Raw genomic sequence first — 26,322 nt, forward strand, 5'->3', positions numbered from 1 at the left:
TTTGACTTCTCTGTGCTTAATGACAATATAGATGTCTTAATATAAAAGACTTGAGTGACAGTCTAACAAATTAATTTTATTAGTTGCAAAATGCTGATGCCGTACAAATAAGTTAAATACATTGATGGAGATGACGCCGGCTTAAAAGCCTGAATCTTTTAAACGCTTACAGACTAAACACGTACATTATATAAAAAATATATAGAGTGGAATCATTCATATATTGCACCTAATACCGACTCCCTTACATTGTGGACATGCGGGCATATCGAATTATCTGGTCGTGATTCAGCGGGCTGTCGGTGGACAACTGAACCCTTTGCCACTGCCTGGTCTCGTTCGATTTCCGGATGGCCTCGACCACAGCCTGGACGTAGAGGCCGTCCTCAAAGGTGGCCGCTGTGGAAACTGGGGCCTTAACCCAGGAGGACTCCTTGCTGCCGAAGGCTTCCTTCAGAGCGCCCACCATCTTGCAGAGTCCTTTGATATAGGGTCGTGGTAGCAAAGAGTTATTGGTGGCGAAGTGCAGATCCTGGACATCAACATAGACAGCTTCTTCCTTGGGTTGGCCCTCCTTGAGGACAAATAGGTCACCGCCGCGGACCACCAGGTGTCCTTTGCTGCCATAGATGAGCACTTCCTGCGAGAAGGCTTTGGCAGGCACAGTGTGACTGTGCAGAGCTACTGTGACCAGAGTGCCACTGGCCAGTTCCATTTGGAAGTTGCAGAAATCCGGAGCAGTAATTTGACGAATGCCATTGATGGCCGCCGTTGTTTTGGTGTAGGATCGTAGGACTCCATGCACTCTTATTGCCTGCTGTTGCAGCAGGAAGGTGACCAAGTCCACCACAGATCCTACGAGATTCAGGGCACCGCCGCCCATTTGGGCATCGCACATCCAGTTGTACTTCTCGGGGAAGAGAGTTCCCATCTGAACGCGCACATCCATGAGTACAACGTCGCCAATGGAGCCAATCAGCTCCTCCTGCAAACAGCGACGCATGTGCGTGAAGGCGGGCAGGAACCTCAATGGATGGTTGACCAGGGAAATCAGAGTGGGATAGTACTGGGATGCCCGAACCATTTTGAGTGCGTCCTGCTGGTGCAATCCAGCTGGCTTGTCGCAAACCACATGCTTTCCGATGCCCAGGGCCTTCACCGAGATCTCTGCGTGCAGAAAGGGCTGGCAGACGATGAACACCAGGTCCACATCCTTCCGCAGCAGGACATCGTCGATTACGTTCGTATGGAATTGGACATTCTGCGTGGTGGCAGTTTCTTTCGCCTCTTTCAGGGTCCTGCCCCAAATGGCCCGCACCTCGAATCCTTTCTCCCGCAGCAGCGGCACCAGCACATTGGCTATCTCTCCCGTTCCGAACACTCCAACGCCCGGCAGCATCGCACAAATAGGGCAAAACTCTATCAAGTTAAGTGAAAATTCTAATGTTTATTTTTGGTGGCCGACCAGGGCTGCGACATCGATTAAACTGCGGGCGTTAACAGCTGAGACTATCGCAGCGACATATCGATAAATGCCTGTTAGCTATTTTCTAGCTAAGTGCTTTCAAAATATTCAAAGCTTTTAAAAAATATTAATTATGAAATATATTTTATTAAGCAAGCCAATCCAGTTGTTGAAAAATAAGTTTACCTATAATTTTTTGACTGAAAAGGGTGCTCCACTATTTAAATGCAAGTCATAGCAATCGCCACGAACTTTCAAAACTAAGTCTAAATTATTTTTCGAATCATTAATAAATATCCAATTTGCAATGATTTCGATTGCTCAGTGGCTGACTTCCTTTTCAGCCGGAGCTTTGGCCTCTGCACAGGCGATACGTTTTCTAAAAACTGCCAACGAGGAGGAGTCGCCTGCCAAAATTTCAAACCAGCTGGAAACCGCGGCTATCGATGGACTGGCCACCGAGCAACCGAAGATCCTGGGCTCCGAACGGATCAGCAATGTCCTGCAGCACGTGCTGAGCAGCGAGCGCAACGCGAGTGGCGTCTACTTGGACGCCATGCACAACCGCAGTGCAAACAAGCAGGAGTACGCCCTGGGCTCCGAGTCGCTCAACCAAATGCTGGAGGACATCATGACCCCCGCTGGGAGCATGAGCAGCAGGTCCTTGTCCGTGGAGCCCGCCGTCGATGTTTAGGAGCTCCCCAAGCGACAAGCCGCATGAAATGCACGTCTCTTCTTCTACACCTAGTTAAGCTAATACAAAGTAAAACTTTCTTTCTTCTTTAGCATGAACCAAATGAGCTTGTTAGATATATAGGCTAACGTGGTCTAATATGCTCATCTTCTTATCCTTGCCAGTAAAATGTAATCCCACTTTAAAGACCTCCTGGCTGTCCACTCAATTAACTAAGCCAGAGTCCTTTGGCTTCCATTTCGAGTGCGGTCTACGCCGCTAACCAACTCCCCAACTCCCCATGTCCTCTGCCTCTTTGCCTCTATTGCCTCATTCCCCCCTTTGCCCCTTTTTCCCCATATGCCACATGTGGCCCGCTTTTCGACCCTTTGAGCCATGTGTGGTATTGCAGCTGTCAAAGCAGCCGGCATGCGGAAAATGATTCTGCAGCTTATTACAAGCTGGCAACTGCGAGTGCAAACGCTTGGTGGAGTGAAGGACTTACTGACGACTGGGCTTATGGCGCACTGCAAACAATCGGGGGGTAATTATCATTATCGCAGGACAAGAGGCTGCAGTTTGCTATTACTAATATTACGTGGTTTTCCTGAAGAAGAAAGCAGCGTCTTAAGACTAACGAAGTACTGCCCACTGACTTTTTCTCTCAGTGTACACCAACACCACACATTCGAGCGCCTGTGTTTGTGCGGGCGAAGGATGTGGGCGGACATAATGCAAGCATTGGCAAGCCATGGCAAACAAATGTCACAGTCGACGCATTGCCCTGTCATATGGTAACCCAATTAGTGTAATTTGGTTTGAGGCAGCTGCCGTCTGTCTGCCCCACCCACAACCATATATACATACATGCATATATACCCCAATCCCGTCTTAATTAAACCACCAAGTGCACAGCGGCAGCGGGCAAACAATTAAATTTAAAGCAAACCCAGCGGCTCCTTCAAACAGCTAATGAATGCTGCTGCTTGAGACCTCGGGGCACAAGATATTGCCACAAGTTGGGGCGCCATCGAAGGTGCAATCGAAGGGGGTTATCCTTAAAGGGATAACCCACCCACAACTGAGTCCTGAGACAGCTATTGTGTCGTATGTGGCAGGTACTAAAGGTATTAAAGGTATACATCACGCAATAATTTTAAATGTGTCTTCGCACACCCACTATAAGTCGAGTAGCTCCAATCAAATGCTCACTATCCTCTGCCACATAGCAGTTTAATGTGTTTAAGTGGCAACCGCAAACTAGCTTCGTCTAAACCAATTAATATGTATCAGAGACATCTTGGAAAGACCCCAAGGCTGGACGGACACAGCTTCTAATTGAATTCTGAATGTTAATGGCAATATTGATTACACTTGCTGATCCCGGCTTAGTTTATCCAGACTTTGTCAGACCGCAGGACTCGTGCGGCGCGGGGGCCCGTGGTGGCAACCTTTCAGACCAGACATTAATCACATTTAAGCCAGATTAATACTAAATGCAGGAGCAGGATGAGCCCGAAATGCCTGCAATTGGAGGCAGGACAACTGAGCATTTAATAAGCCAAACAAGCGGCCGTCGACGCAGCTCTACGTGACCTCATCTTGAGGTCTGCCAGCCGGCGGAAACTGAGTCTGCGACTGAGACTGGGACTGGGATTGGGATTGGGTTTGGGTTTGGGATTGGTGCTGGGACTGGGAGTCGAATGAATCAGACCGCACATAGATCTCTGTCAGAGGCATTGGCATTAGCAGCGAAACAGGACGAGCGCAGGGCAGCCAAAGATAGTTCATCAAAACTGACAAGCCCATTTCGCTGTTGGGAGTCACAGAGCGCCCTCCAGCTGAGCTATGACACCACACTTGGAGAAAATCCCGAGAGCATTAAAATAGTATTAACAATGGATGGGATTGCTGGCCTACTAGGTAAGATAAATGCTATGCTATGGATACTATGAAAGCTGGAAATAAAATAATTATTTGCACAAGCTTTATCCTCCTTATTGGTTTATTTTCTCTGTGTTCGGATGAACTGGCAGCCAGGACGCACAGCACAACTGCAGGGAAGGCTCCGCATCACCAGGCAGCTCCTCCTCCTCCATCCACTTCACTTCAGCTGGAGAACCGCAGCCAACAGATGAGAAATATTCATCAGCATTTACGTCACGCAGCGCGCAAAAGTCGCTGGGAAAGCGGCGGAGATGTGGGGAAACGGAGGAATGGCGAAAGGAGCACAGGACGAGCAGGACGAACAGGACGAACAGGACCTGGCACTGGATGTCAGTAGATTTATGTTGACATTTCAATGACAGTTGTGAAAATGCTTCCATTTTATGTGTGTTTTGCTGTGGCTGTTGCTGTGGCCCGTCCGTCGCCTCTTTCATCTTAAATTTGCGCAAATTGCTTTATCGCAGCATCTTAAATTATTTCCAATCACGTATCACTCACGAATCGGGGAAAGTATATGTCGCGGATGTCACGATCCTGGCAGGAAAATAATAATGTCACACGCACTGCTCTCCAATTTAAGGGAATTGTTTGGGAATAGTTAAAGATGTGGTATATGTTTGTGTTATAGCAAAGCAATAGTTCATCTTCAACTTTACTTGTCGCCGTAAAGAAAGCTTCACAAATTCATGAAATCGAACTGAACCAGGTAAACCACGTATAGAAAACTGGTGATGATCATTTGAAAGCCCATGTTGTAGTTAATAGGAAAGAGTCCGCACAGCTGAATTTGCGCTGAGTGCACAGCCATGCGAATTCATTCAACTGTAAGAAAAAGGGTCAAATTAGTTGACCAAATTAGAGACTTAAATTCCAAAAGTATACCCACACTTCGCTCAAACTCCCCATCATGGTGCTCCAGATCAGTGAATTGTTTCAGGACTTTCGATGTTCGGTCTCCACACTTTTGAGTGAGATCGCACACCACAACATTCAGCCAGAAGTCCCAAAAATTTAGCAGCAATTGAGGGGAAGCCATCAAGTAAATATACCGCTGGTTCATGCTATCTCCCAGCACAATGAGGAAAAAGATTTGCACAGTATTACCGATTATATAAATAGTTAGCAAAAGGATCAGCTGGGTATCGTTGGTCGCTACCACCGTTTCACTCAGCTTCACCAGCCGATCGTACAAGGACGTGAGTGCGCGAATTCTTGAGGAGCTCAGCTTGCATGAGTCCTGCAGTGTTTCATTAAGCAGCCACACATAGCGGTACACCAAAATGATTTCGGTATGAAAGTGCATAATAATCAATTGGCAGCCGAGCAGTGGCAGGCAGCAAAGGATCTTTAGGATCTTCGGGTACGAATTTTCTTGCCACAGACAGAACAAGATTGACACTATGATCTGACCCATTGCAGTCACACTTTTATTAAGCACGATACAGTTAAAGTTGGGACAGTTCTTCATTGTCAGAAGGTTTTTTACCTGGCACTCTAGGGTGAGCAGTTCATTGGCAATCTTCAGAATCGTGTTGCTTTTCCAAACATTCATGAGTATTAATAAGCCTATGGAAAAAAACACTGTATGTGCAAACCGTAGGTATATGAGCTCCAACAGCGGATTGCGCTCAAATGCGTGATTTTTTTTCCGCTGCCGAACTGCAAAGTAGCTACTCAACGCCAGGCACATGGCGCAAAAATGCAGAATAAAACCGTAGAGTAGCAGCCATCGGGATAGTTTCAGCTGCCTTCTTCGGGAATCGAAAGTGAAGGGAAACAGTCCCAGTAGCCAGGATGCGTAGAGAGTCGTCTGAAGTATGAACCATGCCAAGAGGCAACTGAAACCGCGTCGTGGTTGGAACATTTCCCTCTAAAGTGTTGGCTAAAACTGAAGGCAACAGGTTTTCAGCCAGGAAAAGCTACTAATCCAACTTTCACATGCAATTAGCCTTATTAGAACTATCCTTGGTTATCTGCAATGTGTACTCCATTAAACTTAAGTTCAATAAACAGAGTGACTCATACAGTTGGTGTTACCCAAAAACTTCCGTGAATTGAATAATCTCGTCGTGGCATATTTCAAATTGACACATTTCGTATGATCCAACTATCTCAGGCTCCTCCTCATGATTTCCCTCCTCGTCCTGGTGGCAATCAAAAAACAAATTGTTTGCGTGCCAGCCATCAATTTTTATTAACTTGATTAAGTGCTTTATGGCAGGCATCGGGGATTTCTGGTTGAGCAACAAGTTATTAGCCATGGAATGGAAATGCCGAGGGTCTCTGCAGGAGGTGGGGCTGCTAAGTCAACCCAGATATATATAGATATATATATGCACATAGCACATAGCACAGAGCACATAACGATGGGGATCCTGTGACAGCAGCTGGCGGAGTCGCCTCTTCTACAGCTGGTGTCAAGGAATAATATTTGCATTGTTGTAGCTGAAAAGGGGCTGACTTAAGTGCGCCTGGGGCTGGTTGTGTATTGGGGTTGGAGGGGCTTCGAGGAGTGGGGTGGTGGCCACCCAGGTCCAGGTCCCCGATGCTCAGCATTTCAATAAGCTAAAGCTCAGCCTCGGATGAGTACGGTGATGGGGGAGGAGGGGCACAGGCTGCTCTGCGGACGGGGGAATTTCATTAGGCAAATAACAGGAAGTTATGAAGACGTTACCTTCGTAGTTAACTGCAGGGAAATATCTGCAAGACCTCCGAGTTCAGCCTTCCTAAAATCTGGCATTCATTTTTATTATAATTTTATGTGCTGCAATAAATAATTCCCAATCCGCCTAAAGATAGCCTGATTGAGAAGATAACTTCCTCAAATAATTAAGACTGAAAACAGAAGGGAAGCTGTGCTTAGTCCAAAATGAAGTGCTTTCTGCTGGCAACTGGAAAATTCCATTTGCCAGGCCCACAAACAAACAAACATCTCAAAACAAGAAATTTTGCAGTCGAATGAATTCCGGATTGTCTGAGGGAATTCCATTAGCAAGGATCTCGTCCTGCATACTCGCATGTGTAGAAGCCACCCAACTGGCCCACAAAAACACGCATTTGCATACACATTTGTATAAATAAAGCTGAGCACAAAGCTGGTCACTTGCCCTAATTGAGCCAGAAGGTGGGACTGGGAGGCCTTTTGTGGAGCTGAGTGAAGAGTCAGGATGCGATGAGCTTATCGAAACATATGTATGCCAGAGGAAGCACAGTCATACCTCCGAAAATATTTCAGAAATTGTACAAAATTGCTATCACAGACACATTTATATCTAATCACAATAGATGTTTATTTCCTTCCAGCATTTCCCATACGCAGTTACTATTATTTGCACCGCGAATGTGCGCACAAATACTTGACTCAATCTCAGGCAGCGCAGTCATATACTATAAAATGCAATTCACAAATGAAGATTCATGTCATTTCCACTCCCCTCACGACGTCCGCAGGACATAAATCAATGCATCCTGACACACGCTGGACGTCCTGACTTTCGACTGTGGACACGCACTTCCCCCGCATTTCCAACACTTTCCAAAAGCCAAATTAAATGACTTCAGCAGGCTCCAGTGCAAATTGTGAGTTTTGCATTTAAAGTGCCACAATGCCTTCCATTTGACATTGCCATTGCTGGTGTGACATGGAGCACATTGTTTGTGCACAAGTTAAAACTCACTTAATTATCTGGTTGACGCTGCGCAAATTGCAATTAAGCCTCGCACTCACCTGTTAACAGTTAGACGTTATCAGTGCAATTATAGTTTTGGCAGCAACTTTCAGAGTAATCAAGTCTTTGCTAATATATTGATTTATTTTAATTAATATTTTATTCTTTTATTGGTGGAAAATGTCAAGTGAAGGAGCAAAGCTTTCTGCCTAGAAAATTCTTTTCCAGAAGGATAATACTCCCTAATCCGACCAGCCTTTCGTTTTACTATTGCACTAGTTTTTCGATTAATTGCGAGTGCCAAAGGTCCTCGAGTTGCTTTTCGTGATTCCGATGAATACTCAGGATAATTCCGCGGTTCACGGAGGTCAGGCGCAGTTGCTCGCGAATGGAGGCATTTGGCTGCGGATGGTTGAGGTCGGGAAAGTCCCCGAAATCCAAATCATCTGTTTCGGAAGATGCTCCAAATATCCTATTAAAGTTCGATGAGTTCAGTATGGGACGCTTGGCTTCGTTCTCTGGAGGAGCATTCATCCCGATATCTTTTTCCTGTAAATTGGAAAAAATAAAGTGCACTTAAAAATAACCATAAGTGTTATTTAATTAGCAGGAAATAAATATTCATAGCTGCGCAGTTAGTTGTCAGAGAAAAAAGCGCTTAATTAAATATTCATAGACCTTAAACATGCATGTTAATAACATTCACATACTATGAACAATAAATTTACATAAGCCCTTTCGGTTGAAACAGAAAAACTAACCAATTAATTGTAGCTTGGTGATTTATCAGGAAAATTGAAAACAGTCACCAGTCCAGATAAGAATGGAAAACCTTTACGCACCTGATTTTTCCTCGGGCTGCAAGTGGAAATAACTTTTTCTGGGAGCTGGTTACGCCTATTGAAATCCTCCTCGCGCTCCAGGGGATCGTCAGTGAAAAGGATATTCACGAAGTTATTCATTTTGCCTCGAACTGACAGTTCACAACGCTCCGTTTTTTAGCAATTTTCCAGTTAAACAAGTTAAACTATCGGAGCTGCAATTCAGGGCCTGCTGAGAGGTTTAGATTAATCGGGTTTCCCAGCTCATTCATGCAAAATGCATGTCCATCAATCCAAAACAAATTAGCACTGCCCACTCATCCCGAGTGCAGCTAAAAGCCTTTTCACCTACCATCCGAAATCCTCGGAGCGAGGCCCTCGATTATTTACGTACTAAATGCAGATAAAGTTTCGTTTTTAAGGCTTCTATCCGGGAATCCGGACTGCGGACAACTACGGACAACGGACTACGGAATACCGACTCCGGACTGCGGACCTCTCTATGCACTTTGCTGGCGGACCGAAAAATAAAATTTATTTACAGTTTCCCCTGCCGGAGGCTGCCGAAAAACGGAAGTTAGTGGGCGGGGATTTTCCAGGGGGCGCGGTTGTGAAAACTCAGTCACGTTTTGTGCAAAATGGAAATGGTTTGGAATTTACGGCCAAATACTCGACCAGCAAGTACTATAAAAAATGCGAAGGGCGGCAACCCTAATCGTCGTGAAGGACTGCTGCTCTGCTGCTCTATTATTTCCTGCTCTTTTTTGCCATTTTTGGGTAGGCCTAATGAAATTTTCGCTTTATGGCAAGTGCAGGCGGGTGAATTGCAGGTGAAAGCTTTTCCTGTCAGCCGGGGAATGTTGTTTCGAAATCACATTTTTTGCGGATCCTTTAATTTGAGTGCTGCCCGGTATGGTAGCTGCTCCTCCTTCGGCCCCCATCATAAATAAACAAATGCTGTAAACCATCTGATATGCGAGCCGTTTTTGCAGGCTGACCGAGCTGGTTGATGTTTCCCCTTATTTATTTTGCACCTTTTGGCATTTTATTACCGTCCTGCCTGCTTTTCCTGCCATTTTCGGTGCGTAAGTTTATTTGTCACAATAAACCAACACCAGCGTGTCCTGCAAGTCGGCGAAGTCAGCTTAAACTGCGGTGGGAAAAGAGGGGACCTGGTAATAAAGGATTCCCTTAAGTTTTCGTGGTTTGATATTTCAAGTTTAAGTTGACCTAAGAAATTTTATTATATCGTAGATTCCAACTACTAAACTAGAACTATGTAAGTATTTAATTTATTGCTCAAAACTGCTTGGCAAATTGTAACTCTGTAGAGCTCAGGATTCTTTTGGGCTAGGATCTGTTCTTCAAATACTATTATTTGCAGCTTATTAAACATTCCTTTTTGCACATTTCGCAAAAGTTGCTGCCACTGTTCATGGGAACAATGAAAAGTTCAACTAACCATGACTTTGGGGCTACAAAACGCCCGGACAAGCTGTACACATTAAGTTTCAACTTTGGCCCAACACCAACATCAACACACTGACACAGGTGTGACCCGAGTGAGCACCACCCCCTAAACCCCACCCCCGGGACCCATTACCCCTAGCCCACAACTTTGAACCCACAAACACACTAAACACACTAAAACACGCAACAAACCAAAGCCACCAAAGCAAGTCAACAAAAATGGTTGCTCTCCGCTGGTTTGCATTTTCCGCTTTTGTCGACGCTTTTGCAACTTTTGCTGTCACTCGCTTTATTTTTTTTTTTTTTTACCATTTTGGCCAGCATTTTAATTTCATACTTTATGCAGCCTGTTGGGGGATTCAAGCTGTTCCATAATGAAGCCAGCTTCTTCAAGCGGCTAAGCAGCAAAGTATGACAAAATGTTCAGCCAGCGGCGCATTTTTGAGCCTTCCTCCGGAGCTTAGTTACTACCACAAGCGCACTTTAAACTAAATAAAAGCAGGAAAGAAAATCTAAATCTAAATCAACAAGTTTTACTTAAAGCCAGCATATGAATACACCATGGTCACTCGTCAAGTCCTTAAGTAAATAGTTAGTAAATATATAAGTGAGTAAATAAACTCGATCATAAACCTTTGGATTTAAGTTAAGTCTGCTCTTTATACTCTAGATTATTTCGAGTGTAGCACCCATTGAACCCCCCACCTCTGGCACTCCAGAGTTTTCCGCGTGCTGACAGCGGAAAATGTCACAAAATGTTGGCGGCGCTGACTTTTCTGCATGAGTCTGCTGTTTTATTTTATTTGAGCCATTTTCGTACCAGCTCTACCAGCTCCAGACTATGACTATCGCATTCATATTTTTGGCCTTTTACGACTTTTCATAATCTTTATGGGGCGGTGGGCGGCTGGCGCCGTGGGCGTGGCTCAGCGCTTTTAACAGCCCAAGGAGTTACGATGCTTATGAGTGCAATTTAAATTCAAAAGCCGCTTAAATTTATTTCGAGCCCAGGCTGCAGCTCCTGCACTCACTTAAGTCAATTTTTGTGTTGCAAATTTTACATTTATGACAAGCAATTTAACTTTTGCCTAATTGCGCGACATGCAAAATTGCAAGTTAACTTCTGGGAATTGCCTACCCCCCCATCACCGTCCCTCCTCCCCAAAGACCCTCTGCAGGATGCCCGGAGTGGTGTGTCCTGATGGTTCATTAAATGTAACTTTTGCCTCCGTCGGAAGGCGGCGTAGAAAAGTTCCTCCTCCAGCAACAGGATGTGGATGCCTTCGCTCCTCTGCCGATGGAACTACCAGGAGGCTTAGAGTCAGCCGGGAACTAAGCAAATAGAATGGCTCATTAGGATAGTGCCACTGGAACTTATTGGATTAGTTGCCCTTCTTCGGCAGAAGGATGACTCAGTCACGCGATGCCATTCGCTGTGCATGTGTAGGTTGGGGATATATTGGCGTATGAAAACGAATTGTGAGATCCTGCTAGCCAGAAAAGCAGACGAATGGCTTTGCCAGACTTGAGGTCCTTTGGTTAACTTGCATTTTCATAATACGATTTGACTTGACTGTATTTGGGTATTTGTACATCGCATTTTTCATTGTCATAAATTGAATTCTTTTGGTTTCATTTCAGACAATTTTTTAGACAATGCTAACTTCGCTGGAAATGCCCCATTTATGTTGGCGTAGTTTTCTCAACTTCAATTTCGGCATCGCTTTTTCCCAAACGTCTGCCACCCACTCAAACTTATTTATGAACATTTTGTGCTTTATAAAAAATGAAAAGTGGCTGAAAGCGCTCAGAGTTCTTCTGAAAAGTTGCAGAAACTTAAAAGCAACTTAAAACTCCGAACGCAGCTAATCTCATTGGGGAAACTTAAGTTTGTCTATCCGCCAATTAGCAAAAAGCAGGATATTCATTTCGCATGCAAGTGAAGATGTCAAAGCCTCGGATGGGGAAAATGGGAAAAGATTTTTCCGTCTCAAGGCGTCGAAGTGGATCGAGCATTGTCTTAATCTTTCCCCGCGGTCTCTTTTGCGCTTCGAATTGTTTGAAAGTGGTGGAAACTGAAGGATAAACACGCACAAGGAAGCTGCCTGAAAATCCTTGTCACTTCGCAAAAGGATTTGCATTTCTAAACCCATTTCGAGTTGCATAAACTGATTTTTTTAGCGACTTAACTTATGCGTCACTCGACTCTTAGCGAAAAAAATCCCAGTTTGCAAGTAAAAGCTTGAAAAACAAAGAAGAATTTAGTCCTGTTTGCAATCAGTATGCACAAAGGATTATTTTCACTCTTTCAGTCAAACAAAAGTAAACGAAACACAATTTTGAATTTATATTCCCAGAGACTGCTTGTTGCGAGTCTGTAATTCATACGGATATAAGTTATGGAAAATTAAGGAAAAAACGAATTGCGTATGGATTGGTATTGTGTTAACACTGGTGTTTAAATTGTGCGATTTTTCGTTTGCTGAAACTGTAAGCCTTTTTCTGTTTTTAAATCTACTGTTGTTGGACACAAATTTTGAATGCATGCAAGTGGGGCATTTAAGCCCAGTTCAACTCGACATTTTCGCCAAGTTTTCCGGCTGGCGACATTTTGCCAGCCGCAACATGTTAGCAAAAACCGAAGTTTTCCTGAAGTTTAAGTTTGTCTTTGGTCTGGGCCCAAGTTGCTGGAGGCCACAGCTCGTCTCGTTGAGCCCACTCTGCGGTCATGAGGCACTTGCTCATCCTGGTGCTCCATCACCATCTCCGGCTCCTACTCCCGGCAGCAACCACTGACCTCAGTCCCAAGTGAAAAAGTAATTTAAGCGCAGATAGGACAAGACGTTTGCATGAGTTGGCAACTGTAGTTTACCATTTTTATTTAGCCATCATTTGCCTTTATGACTGCTGCGGTAATCCTGCCAGTGATGTCCTCAAAACCACCATGATTTGGCCATTTTGTCGAGTTCATTTCGAAGTTGTGGAAAAGTTGCAAAGTGTGCAAGTGTGGCAAGTTTTACAGACTCGTGGGCCAGGTTTTTGGGGGGGCCAACTTAATGGCAGCCACGTGGGGCATTTTGGAGGAAAAGTGTTCATTAAAAAGTAATAAATGCTTCTCCAAGACAATGCCTTGTTTGGAAATCATTTTCAGAAAACCAAAACTCTTCAATTTGCAAAAAAGTAAATAATTGAAATTTAATATATTCATGACTTATCGGAAATGTAAGAGACAAGTATAATTAAACTTCTCGGTTTCGAGCTTCGTTTAACTACATTAAATAGGTCCTTTTGATGTGTCAACCACATGGGCAAAATGCTTTCATAAAATGAGCAAATTATTTCCATCAGCTATTAGAAAACCACACAAAGAAGCAACAAACCAGGACAAAGGAGACAACTATGACTACAGTGAGCTCGACTGACGGGGAGTGTCAGGATGACCACAGCAGCCACAGCAGTTCACAAGGATGTTGCAAACAGGACGAGGTCAGTGGATCCTTTTTGAAAGCGAACAACCAAAGGATAAGGCGGACAGAAAAGCAGACAGACCCCGCAGAAAGCCATAGTTATCAATTGGGCAACTAATTGTCCAGGTTATAGCCAGAATGACCCATGTGATTGGTCAAACATTTTCAATATTTCCTGAAAACAGCAGTTTTCCCACTCCAAAATGAATTTCCCAGAGGAAACCTCAAGCATTTTCCATCTTCCCTTTGTTTTCCGGGCAATTCCAAACAATAAGTTGCCATTTTACTGCCGAATGCTTAACCTTGTCCTCAATCGCAAAGGGAGCATTCGACTCCTGATTTCCCTCGCTTTTCCTCCAGATGTTGCCCAAGATTATTTTCACCATTTTCTTTGTGCCCTTTGTTCGGTTCCCTAGAAAAGAAAAATTTCAAAGGAATATGGGGAGCTGTTTTTGTGGGCTGGCGCCTAATCAGATATTTACGCCCCAGGCGGTGGCTCAAAGTAGAAAAATATCCAGCAGAACACCTTCAGTACACCGAGAGAAAATGAATTAAATTTGGAGGAGAAAAAGGTTGCATTAAATTTAAATCACACAGTGGTATTTCTCGCAGTGAGCTAGAATTACATTTGAGCTTTGGGCCTTCGACTCTTGCTGGGTGTTAAAATAAATGAGGAGCATTTAAGGCCAAATCCCCATGGCAGACCAACACCAACATCATCCGCAGTCTGCAGTCCGAATCCGAATGGAGTCGATATGTGAGCCCACTCCTCCTTCCTCCATTTTTCCTGTTTCCTGGGAAATCCGTTTCCTGACAAGCTTTCACTTAATTGGCAGCATTTATCAAAAATTTCATGGAAACAATGCTGGCGAATTCTGCATAAATTTGGGGGTGGTGGTTTGCCTGAAAACGAAGGCGCAGTAGGCGTGGCATAAGTCCTTAGAGATCCTAGACATACATCTGCATGAGAACGTGTCCAAGTAGGAGAAGCCCAGAAATCAGGTCGCCAGGTCCACTTTCTCCCTCTTAGAGCTCCATTGTGTGTTCCCTGTTTGATGTGTTGTGTGTGGAAAAGAAAAGTGGGAAAACGGAAGGTTCTGGGAGAAAGAAAAGTTTGTAGAGCATTTCACTTGACCTGCTTGGCGGATTGAGATCCTCGAGCGCAATTGGCAAAGGGAAATGGTATGGAAACCGTTCGAGGAGCAATAAAGATTGCAAAACATGTTTATTGTAGGCCAAGGCAAATATGAAGAGAGGTTGAGGGGTGGTAAATCAATCTGCAGATATATCTACTTAATTGACTCCACTCTCAAAATAATTATCTGCCATTATGAGAGTGGAATTAACACTCAACGCAAGTGAAGCGCTTTAATCGCTGCTCAACCGCAATTTTCGTCTCTCGAATTTCCTTCGCCTTTCCCCCGGAATTTCACTTCCGGTCCAATTGGCAAACCTCGAAAACGGAAGGATATTGCGCCTACTGCACGAAATGGGGGCGTGGCTAGATGCTGCTGGTATTGTTAATGAAAGGCAGTGCAATGAGCTTCCTGCTGCACTTCCGCATATGAATAATTTATCGACACTCATTCGATATGGACTTATATCCCGTATATTTGGACATTCCAGCACTCACTGCACAAATGCAAATATTAAAACTGTTATGAACGCGAGTGTGAGTGCTACTTTCCCACACTTTAATCCTCACCGCTGGTGAGTCCTTAATCCTTGACTGCCCTTCACTAATTCGGCCCACATCCACAAGAGGAATGGGTTCTGGTATTTTCGGGGAGCTGGTATCCTGCCGGTCTCCTGATTCCTGTTTCCACGCTCTGTGGCATATTTAAAGTGTTCGCAAATCACGGCTATGGGAATTAGCAGGGGGTTAAATGGGAAAGCGTAGATGTGCTCGGGGATTTCATCTGGTCAGCTGCACCATTCTGACCAAGTTGGCAAACATTGGCATGGGAAAAAGGATAAAGGCCCCCAACGAGGATACCAAATATGACATGTCATGCGGGCTTGCATTCAGATTGCATTCAGATGAGGGGTGAAAGGTGAGAGCTTTATTTAGGTATTACTAGAATTTCAAGGAAAAAGCGTTATTCGAATTTGATTAAATTACTTTGCTAATATTGAATATTTACCATTTAATGTTCAACAGAGAGGAGTATCCTGTAGATCTTACTGCCCCAGTGAAGAATAAACCAAGGCGTGTGTACAAGGGAAACTGACAAACAATGGCCGGTTTTCCATCCGCAGGATCCACCAAGATAGCCACGAACTATCCACGTCACAAACAGGAGCAGGCAAACAGCGGAGACAGTGGAGACAGCCGACAAGGACGATAATCAACTGTAAACAGCCGCAGACGATAGAAACCACCACCCATCCACCACTCGTCCTGCCATTCGCCTTCTCCTCGAAGTGTAAGGACCTTCTCGTCGGTCCACTGCAGCAGCAATTAAATTTCCCTGATTCCGTAATTGCGTCAAGAACGGACAACGAAATCTGCCACGCCCCGTTTGAACCGCCCACGAGTTAGTGGTTGCTATTAAAAAATCATAAATTAAGCAGTGGGAGCTTGTGTTATCCTTTTCCGACGTTTCTGTCCTCGATTCCTTGCACTTGAGAAGGATATTAAGTATTACAGTCGCCAATAAAGTGTTTTTAAATTGCTTTTGGCTGTTTATTATGGGTCATTTCTGTTTTATTTCTTTTGTTGCAACTAAAAACGCTTTTGCAATGTGCCTTTCAACCATTTTCATTGCATTTTCATAGCCTAGATTGTTAATTAATTTCCTCTTCTCTTGCTGTTCTCGCTTTTCACTCTGTTTCTTTTGGCCTTGTGCTTTTGGTTCTGTTTGGCTTATTTTCCTCGGAAACAAGAAACTCTTCCGAGCTGATTGCACTCAGCTGATGAACTCTTTAAAAATTGATTCAAATTTATGAACGGGAATTATTTGGCCAAAGGCGACCTTTCCCCTTTTTCTTTGATGTCTTATGGAATATCCTGATTCTGGCAGCCTTGAAACAAGACTTGCCATAAAAGGAATATAAACTCGGAACCGCAGTGAAATCACAAGATGAGTCATAAACCTTCAAAAGACAAAACATAAAGTCGGGAAAAATTTGATTGTGAGACGTGTGGGAAGAAATGGAAAGGGATGTTATATATTAAACATATTTTTGTAGTTTAACTGATATTAAAGAAAGTACTTGTCCTGCTTTCCTTCTTCTTTAGCTGGCCCTCTCAAAATATTTTAAAAACCTTTTGGCTACTTTCCCCACTCATTAATCAATTCCCCACCCCGCCCTTCCACATTCGTCACACCCCAAAGTTCAATCGGAGCAGAAGGAGATTTTGATATATTACTAGGACAAACTCGCCTTGATTATTTCTTTAATTAAAGCTTCCACAACCTCACATCCCGCTGAGAGAGGAAAAGTGGCGGAAATTTAATAAAAATGTCACAGCTGAGCTGTGCTGCTCGCTCTCATTTTCAATTTCCCCGAGGACCTTGGAACCTCCCACGATAATTATGAAATGCAAGTCATTTGTTCAGCTGTCGCCGGGCGAAGTTTTTCCAGCTGCGAGCTGACCACTGGGAAAGCTTTAAGGTGGAAAGATCGGAAAGTGGGAGATGAAAGTGAGTGATTTGCATGATGATACTTTATTCCCTGTTCCTACTTTCCATTTCTTCCTCCAGCCACATCCACATGAATAAATTCCAATGGCCAATTTTGGACAAACTTTGTGGCATGTGGAGGGAAGGGAAAGGGTGCTTTACACGTGGTGCCAATGTCGTCCCGCCAACATTCTGACAATTTGTGGAAAACAAATAGGAAAAGCGGGAGAAGAGCTTCCCTGCTGAATTATTCATAAATATGCAACGCATTTCCATCATGTTCTAGAATCTGTGAAAAATTCGGGTACATCCGATGACAGGCCAGGAAAAATGCTGGCACAGAAATGTCGAACTAGAATCCTGCGAAGGTGAGCTTGACATTGAACATCCTTCGAGGTCGGAAAAGATGGATGATATTTCCTAGGAACTTACTGATTTCAAGCTTACTGATATGCAAATCAGAGGGAAATCCATTGAAGACATGATGTGATGAATCTCTGTTTCCATATAATTTTCAATTTATTGCCCATCGAGTTTTTTAACCAAAAACCAAACAGTTTTCCTGCTCCTCTTTTTTTTCCACTTTTCAGAACCCCTATCCATTTTTACCCCCACAGCCGTTTTATGGTTTTGCACTTAGCAATTAACGAGTTTACTTTTTTTAGTGCTACTCCCAGTGCCCGCATCAAGTGGACATATCCTCCTCCAATGCTCCAATGCTCCAATGCTCCACTTCCCACTACCTCCACCATTCCCTGCAGCACTTTCACCCTCTGGAAGCCCCTTTCACCACCCAAAAACACCTCCCAGCTGGCTCGTTGCTCTCAATTAGAGTGTCACTTCCGTTTGGAATTTAGTTCGCTGCTGGACAAATTTACCTATGTGCAGGTGCCGTCACCTCCGCTTTTTCCTCCCATTTTCCCAATCCCGCATCCTTCCATGTTTTCCACCCGCTTTTCCCGCTCCTCCAGCTGCCATAAAAACGGAACTCGGACACGGACTGCATTGCGGTATGGTCCTCTTTGGGGGATGCTTAATGGGAAGAGGATAAGGATGTGGATTCGGATCTGGATGGGTCATACTTGGATCCTCTTTGAGTTCGTGCTGGGAAATAATAGCGCTTCAGAGAGTTGGTAATTTATGGCAGGACAGTGCAGGGTTCAACTGAAGTTCAAGGTCCGAGCAGCAGTTTTCCGTGGAAATTGCCATTTCAATTGCATTAAGTTCGCTTCGCGGACAAAGAAACTTGTCACCATTTTTGCCGAGTTCTGGCTACAAGTGAATGCACATTTAGGAGTCTTAGGAGTTTTCCACTCCCTTGGTTTTATTACCCCCTCACAATCACCTTCTACTTAGTAGCTTTCTTTGCAGAAAATGCAGCGGAAATTGTTTCTAAATAAGAGCAAAAGCAGAAGAAAATGGGAAAATGTCAAAGAAATTTAAGAAGCGCAAAGAAAGTTGGATGAGGGGATGTTAGGTGAAGGCAGGAAGTATTGCAGAGAAAACTCCGATTGAATTGGTGTCAAGGAATTGGAAAATAAAAACAGGTGGCAAAATAAGATTTGAAATGAGGAGAATGAAGGAGAAGGGATTCCTCTGGAGTGGTTTTGATTTCCGGAAAAGGTTCAAACACATGTCGCTCTCACCTTTCACCGGCTTTTCAACTTTAATTTTCTTTGCGGTCTGCCTTCGAGCTTTTCATCTTCCTGTTCTGCCTGCGGTTCCTTGGCAGGAAGTTAACATTAATTATAGGAAAGTGCCTGCGAACACATTTTCACATCATTAAAAATTATTTATGTGGGCCAAGTGGATAAGGGCCCAGGATAACAGGAAGCCAGGGATACAATTCAAACGGAATTATTGTCCTTCCCCGCCTGCCTTGTCCTTCAACAAATATGGAACCGAAGTAAGTTTCATGGATACTATGAGATATTCGCGAGACTTGAGAATCATTGTTTCATTGAAATTTGCATAATTCGCTGCGAATTTTGTGGTCGCAATTTAACGAGCCGCACAATTTGTCAGCGGACAACCTCGAATTATTCATGGGCAGCCAAAAAGGCAGGACAGGTGTAATGGTGTACAGGGAAAACTCTGACTGTGGAGCAATCAACTTTGGGTCTATGAATTTGTAATTGGCAAGGACACAAAGTTAAATGGAATGGAAGCAGACGAGAGTTAAATGCCAAGGAAGGTGAGTCTGAAAGATAGGTGTCCAAATGCCTGGAATTCGCCTAAAAGTAATCGGAATTATTCATGGTCAGAACTGCCATTTACTACTAGGAGAAAGAGGTCAGAACTCACATGTTGTAGATTAAATAAATTGGAAAAACTGGAGACTTCCAATTAATAAAGTGAGTTGTTATTTATGGCTGGCTGTAATTTGTTAACAAGCAAAAATAGATTAGTGGCCATTTTGGAAACAACTACAATTTTATATTGATTCTGCAATGAGAGGAAACGAAGAGATGCAAACGTTATATTGCCAGTTGGGAAAACAATTACTGGAAATACGGAACACTATCAAAAATGGGGGAAACTGGAATAGGAGCATTTCATTTGTGGCCATCGGTAAATAATTTAGAACTGGTGCAGCAACCACTGGACCACCGAATCCCCCGGTTTTCCCTGTTGATATATAACACCGAAATCCGCGACTGAGCTATTTAATCAACAAATTATACGGACAAACAATGTGGGCGGTGATGCGGACAGGGGCGTGGCATTAGGCAGTGGCAATTGAAACTGGCAACTACGAAAATAGAAATGACAGTTTTAATTTCCGTCTCGTTGTGCAGCGAGAACAAATGAAAACGAAGAACATTCTCAACACCAGGCCTTTCAGTTTATTAAAATAGAACAAATGCTTAGTTTAATCAGTAAATACTTATTTAATGTAAAGGTCAGCCGCTTTACTGAATTTCTACTTATGTCTTGAATAATTGTCCTTGGTAGTTGGCATCTCAATCAACGAATTTTTAGGGATTCCAAGTATACCCATCATCTCCATCATCCCCTCAATCATCATCATTCCCATCGATGAATTCGCACGTGACCCAATGCCATAGATTTCCATTCCCCCGATTTCCCCCAACCTTCGCTGGGAAAACAAAGGACCCGGGAAAATGTCAACAAACACAAGCGGAAAAATCGTGAGCAGGATGAGAGAAAAAGAAAGGAAAATGTTCTCAAGTCGATTCGCCAAGTGAATATTTTGTGTCGCTTTCGCATTTTGCATGCGTAGTTTCCAATCCCACTGTCAATATGCCATGAGTGAGAAAGAGATAGCGATGCCAGAGGGAAAGAGACGGGGACACACATGTTAGCTTTTCCAAATTCTCTCCTCACGTAGCCGTAAACCATTTTGAGCCAAAAAATGGAAAAAGCGATAAGAGGAGCGAAACCGAGACCACGGCGCACTACGAACTTAGCATGGGAGATGAGAAATACCAGGACCACGCCCCCTTAAGCATCCCACCTCCTGCCAGCTGAAGAGAAAGGCCTTTCTCCAGACTGAGGCGACTTTATTACGGCGATTCTTCCCCGAGGGAAAGGAGAACAGAGGGAGAATTGAGATGCACGCGACATTTCAACAAAATTAAAAGAGGGAAAAATTCTGAAAATGTCCTTCAGAAAAGGGCGAAAAGGAAGGGGCACCATCGAGCTTGCCAATTTAATTCGTTTCTGAATTCCAAATCCAGTTTGCTGGCTTTTGGCCAAAATAATTTGCAATATTTACGGGGCAACGAAAAGAGGAAAATCTTGGCCAAGCAGAAGTGGGTCGAAATGGGAGGGGGTATTTGAAAGACGAGTAAACATGAAATTAATATGCGATATGGAAACATTCGAATGAAAATACCAACAAGAAGCCATGTGAATTATAAGCCGACCAACCTGGAAATGTCAATTTGGGGAATGAGTTTTGACTTTAGACTTTTCTTCTTAGACTTTTTAGGCCTAACTGTCCATAAAACAGCCACATCCGCTGCAATAAGATGTGGTCGACACCTGGCCCTTGGTCATTTCCCCGCTTCATCATTCAAATACTCTCCATTTAGGTTCATTGGAAAACTTTTGTCCTAACTACAGTCAACTGGAATGCCGAAAATGTGAAACCGATGGAAAAACTAATTTGTGTCTCAAAAGAAGCCAGACTTTGATAACTTCTGCCCTGAGTTCCTGCTCCCTCTCCACCTGAGCAGATTGTCTTGGCCGGAGGCAGTTCCTCTGCCATATTGGAGATTCCAAAGTTATTGGAGCAGATCCAAAAGGAAGTGGAAGTGAGGAAGTGAGCCACATAATTCCTGGACCACTGACAATTTGAAACTTGCACCGCGAAATTACGCGGACTGATGAGCAAAGTTGGCTCCCAGAGACATTCAAGATTCTCCACTGGCATTCACATTCAGAGAGATGAGAAATTACCCTACGGGAAATGGAGAGAGATAGAAAGTGGGAAGTGAAGGAGAGGGATGCTCAAGTATCGTGTAAATGGAAACAATTTCTGGTGAAGTGAGCAGCATGCTTTGAATACCTGCCACATTACAACATTATGCACTGAAAAAGGGAATGAGTTGATCATGAATATACGTATAATATACTTCATCCATACAAAAAACACTTTATTGCAGATGCGGAATGCAAGATTCCATTTCTAACAATTTCCAATTACTTTATTTGCTTTTATTTTTTTCAGTGCAGAGCACACACTTCCGGTCTATGGTAAATGTGGCTCGCATTATTTAAATTTTCATTCTTTCAAATTTATTTCACCACGCCTTATAATTTAATACAACTTTTTCTGTGGCATCCCCCTCTCTTTCTATCTCCCTCTGTCCGTCGCTTTCCTTTTTTGTTGGTAATATGTGTGTGCGTTTTAATGTGTGTTACTTTCCTCTTAGCGGAAATTTTTGCTTCCTTTTCTGTGGCTTTTTTGGGGCTTTGAAATTATTCGCTGGCTGAAAATAAGTCAAGGGAAACCAGCAAGATTCCCCGTCTCTCTTCAACAGTTAACACAACCACTGTCTCTTTCCCCCAGAACACCCCTCTCTTTCTACCAAGCTCGGCATACAAAAGCAATTACGATGGGTGCTCCACTGACTGGTCTTAAATGGGTCCGCTTCCCGCGTTCTCCTTTCTCTCGGAAAACACAAGACTCAAAGTCAAGGGATTGACAGCTGCCGCGCCCACTTTCCACACTTTTCCCGCCGCCTCTGATGCTTCAATATGTCAAAGCAAAGCAAAAGGAAAATCACTACAGGGACCCACGGAAGTTTTCCCCGCCAAAATTGTGGCCAACTGTAAGTCAGGAAAAGGAAAGGAAAAGTCTCGCCAGTGCAAACAATGACAACTTGTGCTAACCCCTCGAATTTCACTCATTCACTCTGCTTGCATTTCATAATTAAACAGAAGTGGTGGGTTCTTTATTTTGAAATTTCCACAAATCTGTTGCCAGGAAAAACTGTGACACGACCTCAAATCGAAATGAGGAAAAGCCCATTTAAAAAGTGGAAATAAAATGAAGTGAGGAGGAGAATTTGAATGCAGACATTGTTTCGTTTATCGCGAACTTTTCTGTATTTTCTTTCTAAACAGAGATTCCTTCCTTTCCCAAAGTCTTTTTTTTTGTCTTGTCTGGAAATGAGGAAAAGCGATTGAAATCATCACAAGTGACCCAGAATCAAAAGAAAACTAAACTCGGATCTAAGCTGCTTAGAGAAGAACAAAAGAAAAGCTCTCAAATTCAAAGAAATTTACGCTGATAGCGTAAATATATATTTTTGTTCATAAAGCTTAAAATAAACCTTTTTAAATTTCTCATTCCCACTTTTCACAAATTTCTAGTAAAAAGAAACAACATATTTTATTTCCAGGAATAACGCTTTTTGTTTGTTTGATTCATCTCATGATGCCGTAAATATTTTTCAGCCCGGAAAAATATTTATTTACATATAACTGAGTAAAGGCTGAAAAACTTTGAACAACAGTTTAACAAAAGTTGCTAATTTTAGTGGCAAGCCCAAGGACGAAACTTTTTGTAAAGGATGAGCAAAAATATGAAATACAATTACCACATTAATTTACATCACTGCGGCCCGAAAAACAATTAAAAAGTTACCAAAGTTTGAGCCCAAGCAAACAAATGTAGTGGGAACTAAAAGTCAGAATACATGAGATTTTTTGGCCCCGCAAAGTTTGCCAATAAATCGAAATGTTGTTAGACAAACTAATCATGAATTCCTTGATCCCCTTTGGTTGCTCAGATATTTCAATCGAATATTTCGTTTGCCCTGCGGATTCATGGATTCCTAAACCACAAAGGTTTGTTTGTTGTGTAGTTTTCCTCGTGGCTTTTCCTTTGTTTGCCAAGCGAATTACATAGATAAATAGATTCGAAAATGGCGCTGTGTTTCATTCTGCTCATTTGCTTATTGATGTACTTCTTTTTACAAGAAAGCAATGTTATTGGAGAAACAGACTAAGAAACAGAGGGAGAGAAAAGTTTTCCTGCCACCAAAATCAATTAAAAGTTCGCCCCAAGCTCAGGCAAAAGTCTTCAATCTTCCATCTTCAGCAGACTTTAAAGGGAATCTCATTCTTGGGGAGAAGAATATACATAAATGAATCAGGATGTTATTCAAGCATCTTCCAAATTAAACATTGATCGATGGCAGGATTATTTTCTCCCATTCTCATCCCTATATTATTCCCCGATAAACACTTCTAATTGATATTTAAATTGAGACTTTTGTTGGCGCTATCTTGAGCCAAAGAAAGCTTAAGAAGTATGCCCACATCCAGTCGGATAAATTTAAATTTGGGTTCTGCGAGGATAATCTCCCCAATTCCCCCGACTTTTTCTGCCACCTCAAATGTGCGAGTCTTTGACATGAATAATAAGAATTTCGACCACGAACGAAGGACTCTCCGCAGACTAAGGCCTAAGGACTACTGACCTCCCCCAAACTGGTTTCCTAGAACTGATGTTGGTCTCGAAATTATGGCAGCAGAGAGGATGGAATCGCAGAAGAGAGCGAAAGCTTCTCTAGAGATTTATCTGTGAGATAACCCGAGCGAAGAGCGGATGTTCCTGGCTACATGTTGACAATGTCTGGCAACATTTGTGTCATCCTTCGTCCTTTGGCTCTCCCTTATATTGATTTCTTGCTCTGTTTTGGCTTCGATTTGAGGTTGAAGGCGGTGCAAGGAGTCAAGGAATGGGTGGCAGATGGATTTCTGGGTCAATTGCTTTCTGGTTGTGTACTTCACCATCTGTTCCTGGTTGTTGGTGACACTTTTCGGGGATTCCAATCCAAAAACCACAGACCTTTAACTTGAAACGGGGTAACCGTATGCCACCCTTTCACACTTCACACACTTTAAACCAATTACGAACTTGGCCCAGGCGACAAGCACTTAATTGGTTTAAAGGCCTTGACACAAAGTTTTCACTGGCAATTTGCGATGGCTGCGCATTTCCATTCAGTCATCCAGTCAACTGACATGCCAGGCCCACTTCAATCGAGGACCCACAAATATATTTGTTTTGGTGTGCGGTAAGGGAAAATGCACGAAATTCTGCGGACAAAGGCAAAAATAAATGAGCGGATACAGGTCAAAGTGCAGTGGATGCACCCCGTCGTCCTTCGTCCTTCGATTCCTTCCCCCTAACGCCCGATTATCGGAACCCCTTTTTGTGATAGATGATGCCGCCTGCATCTGTTCCTGGCAACCTTTTAAAATTCCGCTCACGCAGGACATCAGCTTGGATGCTATGGTCCGTTCCCCTGCTCCTGCCCCTGGCTTCGTCCTTCAGCAACGAGTTGCGGTTTCCATGGGAGGAGAGACAGGGTTCAAATAGGGATAAACGGGTGGGAAAACACGGTGCAGCTGCAATTTGGGGCCTCGCTGGGTTCGGCTGACAATGTCAGCACTTTCATTATTGCCCGCATTTTGGACTCAAAGTAGGACAAAGGAAGGAGCTTAGGTAAATGGGCGGAGGAGTGTGGTGATGCAGCTGAGTTCAGCTGATTGAATAGCATTTTCCATGCTACTCGCCAAAGTTCCGATGAGGCAGCAATCAAAGCATTTTCCAAGTGTTTTCTGGCATTTTCAGGGATCTGATGAAAGGCACCAAATGGGAATGAAATCCGAGCCAGCTATTCTGAATTGCCGAAGTTCTTTCATCTAGATAGGTGAATTAGAAGGTATCCACATTGGATTGATTTACAATTCAAACAGATTGAATAACTTTTTCCATTTCACTTTAAGTGTTTTATATATAATTTTCAAAAATTTGATGGTTTTGCCCTTCTCCTGACCACCTTAACTTTCCATTACTCATACGCAGCGTGGACCACACCAGTCTGTCTAACTTGACTTTTTCAACCGACTGGGGAAATGCTTTTAGATCCGCTTTCAGAATTCCTAATGAGAATTCTCTGAGACAAGTTTGGACACAACTTTGAGGAATGTTTTTCTGCACTTTTCAAACGGTCAAGGTTGCTTTCTGACCTTGAACTTACACATGAAGACACTCGAATGAAAACCGCGATGGGAAGAAAAAGTGCCTTTCTTTCTCCTTCTCTTTCAAATGAGAGCACTTCGCTGTTGGGAAATCCCTCGACCACGTATTCCCTTCTCTAATATATTTCTTGACTTTGTTTTCCATTTCGGCATTTCCTTTGGCCTGCAAAATGCAAAGGGAAACACTCGGATAAAGTGAAAAATTCTTCTGTTATACCAGCCACCTTTAGCCGCTGTTTCGCCAGGCAAATAAAGATTTTCCCATCTCACAGCGCGGTTTCCTGACCCCAATGCATCACTAGTTGAGGTTCTGCTCCTTGCTTAAATGGAGATGAGCACCTGCCCACCTCCTCATCTTGGGGTCACATCAATTTGAATGTTTCGCCTTGTTTGAGATGCTAATGCTGCGGAGAACACGAATATCTTAGTTGTCGGGGAGTAGACAGGTTAGCCGGCAGGGAAAGGGGAAAGTCAAGTTGCAACCACCCGGGTCACGTCCTCTGTTCTCCCTCATCCACTGTCGATTGTGCGACAGTTGAACACTGGAAATGGGTCGAAGGTGTTGCATGATTTATGGATGGATGAAGATGCAGGGAGTCCCTCAAGACGTTGTACTGCACTTGCTGTTTATGTTCCAGGTGGTTAATATCCTGCGAGCA

The 26,322-nt window shown here is 43.5% G+C and overlaps 4 protein-coding genes across 4 annotated transcripts; 1 reads left to right on the forward strand and 3 right to left on the reverse strand.

Annotated features, from left to right (window-relative positions):
• Nucleotides 1-55: 55 nt before the first annotated feature.
• On the reverse strand, nt 56-1,497 carry LOC120453281 (glucose-fructose oxidoreductase domain-containing protein 1). Its single transcript, XM_039637947.2, has one exon. It carries the CDS (start codon nt 1,397-1,399, stop codon nt 245-247), a length of 1,155 nt encoding a protein of 384 aa, XP_039493881.1. The 5' UTR covers nt 1,400-1,497; the 3' UTR covers nt 56-244.
• A 194-nt stretch (nt 1,498-1,691) lies between these two features.
• LOC120453444 lies at nt 1,692-2,345 on the forward strand. Its single transcript, XM_039638195.1, has one exon. The coding sequence runs from the start codon at nt 1,773-1,775 to the stop codon at nt 2,157-2,159; it is 387 nt and encodes a 128-aa protein (XP_039494129.1). The 5' UTR covers nt 1,692-1,772; the 3' UTR covers nt 2,160-2,345.
• Nucleotides 2,346-4,761: 2,416 nt separating this feature from the next.
• On the reverse strand, nt 4,762-5,949 carry LOC120458690 (putative gustatory receptor 22f). Its single transcript, XM_039646427.1, is given in 3 exon segments — nt 4,762-4,868; nt 4,871-4,907; nt 4,972-5,949. Coding segments are annotated over 3 exon segments (1,122 nt in total).
• Nucleotides 5,950-7,930: 1,981 nt separating this feature from the next.
• LOC120456695 lies at nt 7,931-8,777 on the reverse strand. Its single transcript, XM_039643664.2, has 2 exons — nt 8,596-8,777; nt 7,931-8,302 (listed from the first exon to the last, which is right to left on the reverse strand). Exons 1-2 carry the CDS (start codon nt 8,713-8,715, stop codon nt 8,021-8,023), a joined length of 402 nt encoding a protein of 133 aa, XP_039499598.1. The 5' UTR covers nt 8,716-8,777; the 3' UTR covers nt 7,931-8,020.
• Nucleotides 8,778-26,322: the final 17,545 nt, after the last annotated feature.

The sequence above is a fragment of the Drosophila santomea genome, chromosome 2L, assembly GCF_016746245.2.
Source record: "Drosophila santomea strain STO CAGO 1482 chromosome 2L, Prin_Dsan_1.1, whole genome shotgun sequence".
Classification (NCBI taxonomy): Eukaryota; Metazoa; Arthropoda; class Insecta; order Diptera; family Drosophilidae; genus Drosophila; species Drosophila santomea.

Bases quoted from the DNA above. Each gene is read 5' to 3' on its own strand.
- LOC120453281 (XM_039637947.2), bottom strand. From the start codon at position 1,399: ATGCTGCCGGGCGTTGGAGTGTTCGGAACGGGAGAGATAGCCAATGTG.
- LOC120453444 (XM_039638195.1), top strand. From the start codon at position 1,773: ATGATTTCGATTGCTCAGTGGCTGACTTCCTTTTCAGCCGGAGCTTTG.
- LOC120456695 (XM_039643664.2), bottom strand. From the start codon at position 8,715: ATGAATAACTTCGTGAATATCCTTTTCACTGACGATCCCCTGGAGCGC. The intron at 8,303-8,595 runs GTGCGTAAAGGT...TCCAATTTACAG, and splicing joins GCAGCCCGAGGAAAAATCAG to GAAAAAGATATCGGGATGAA.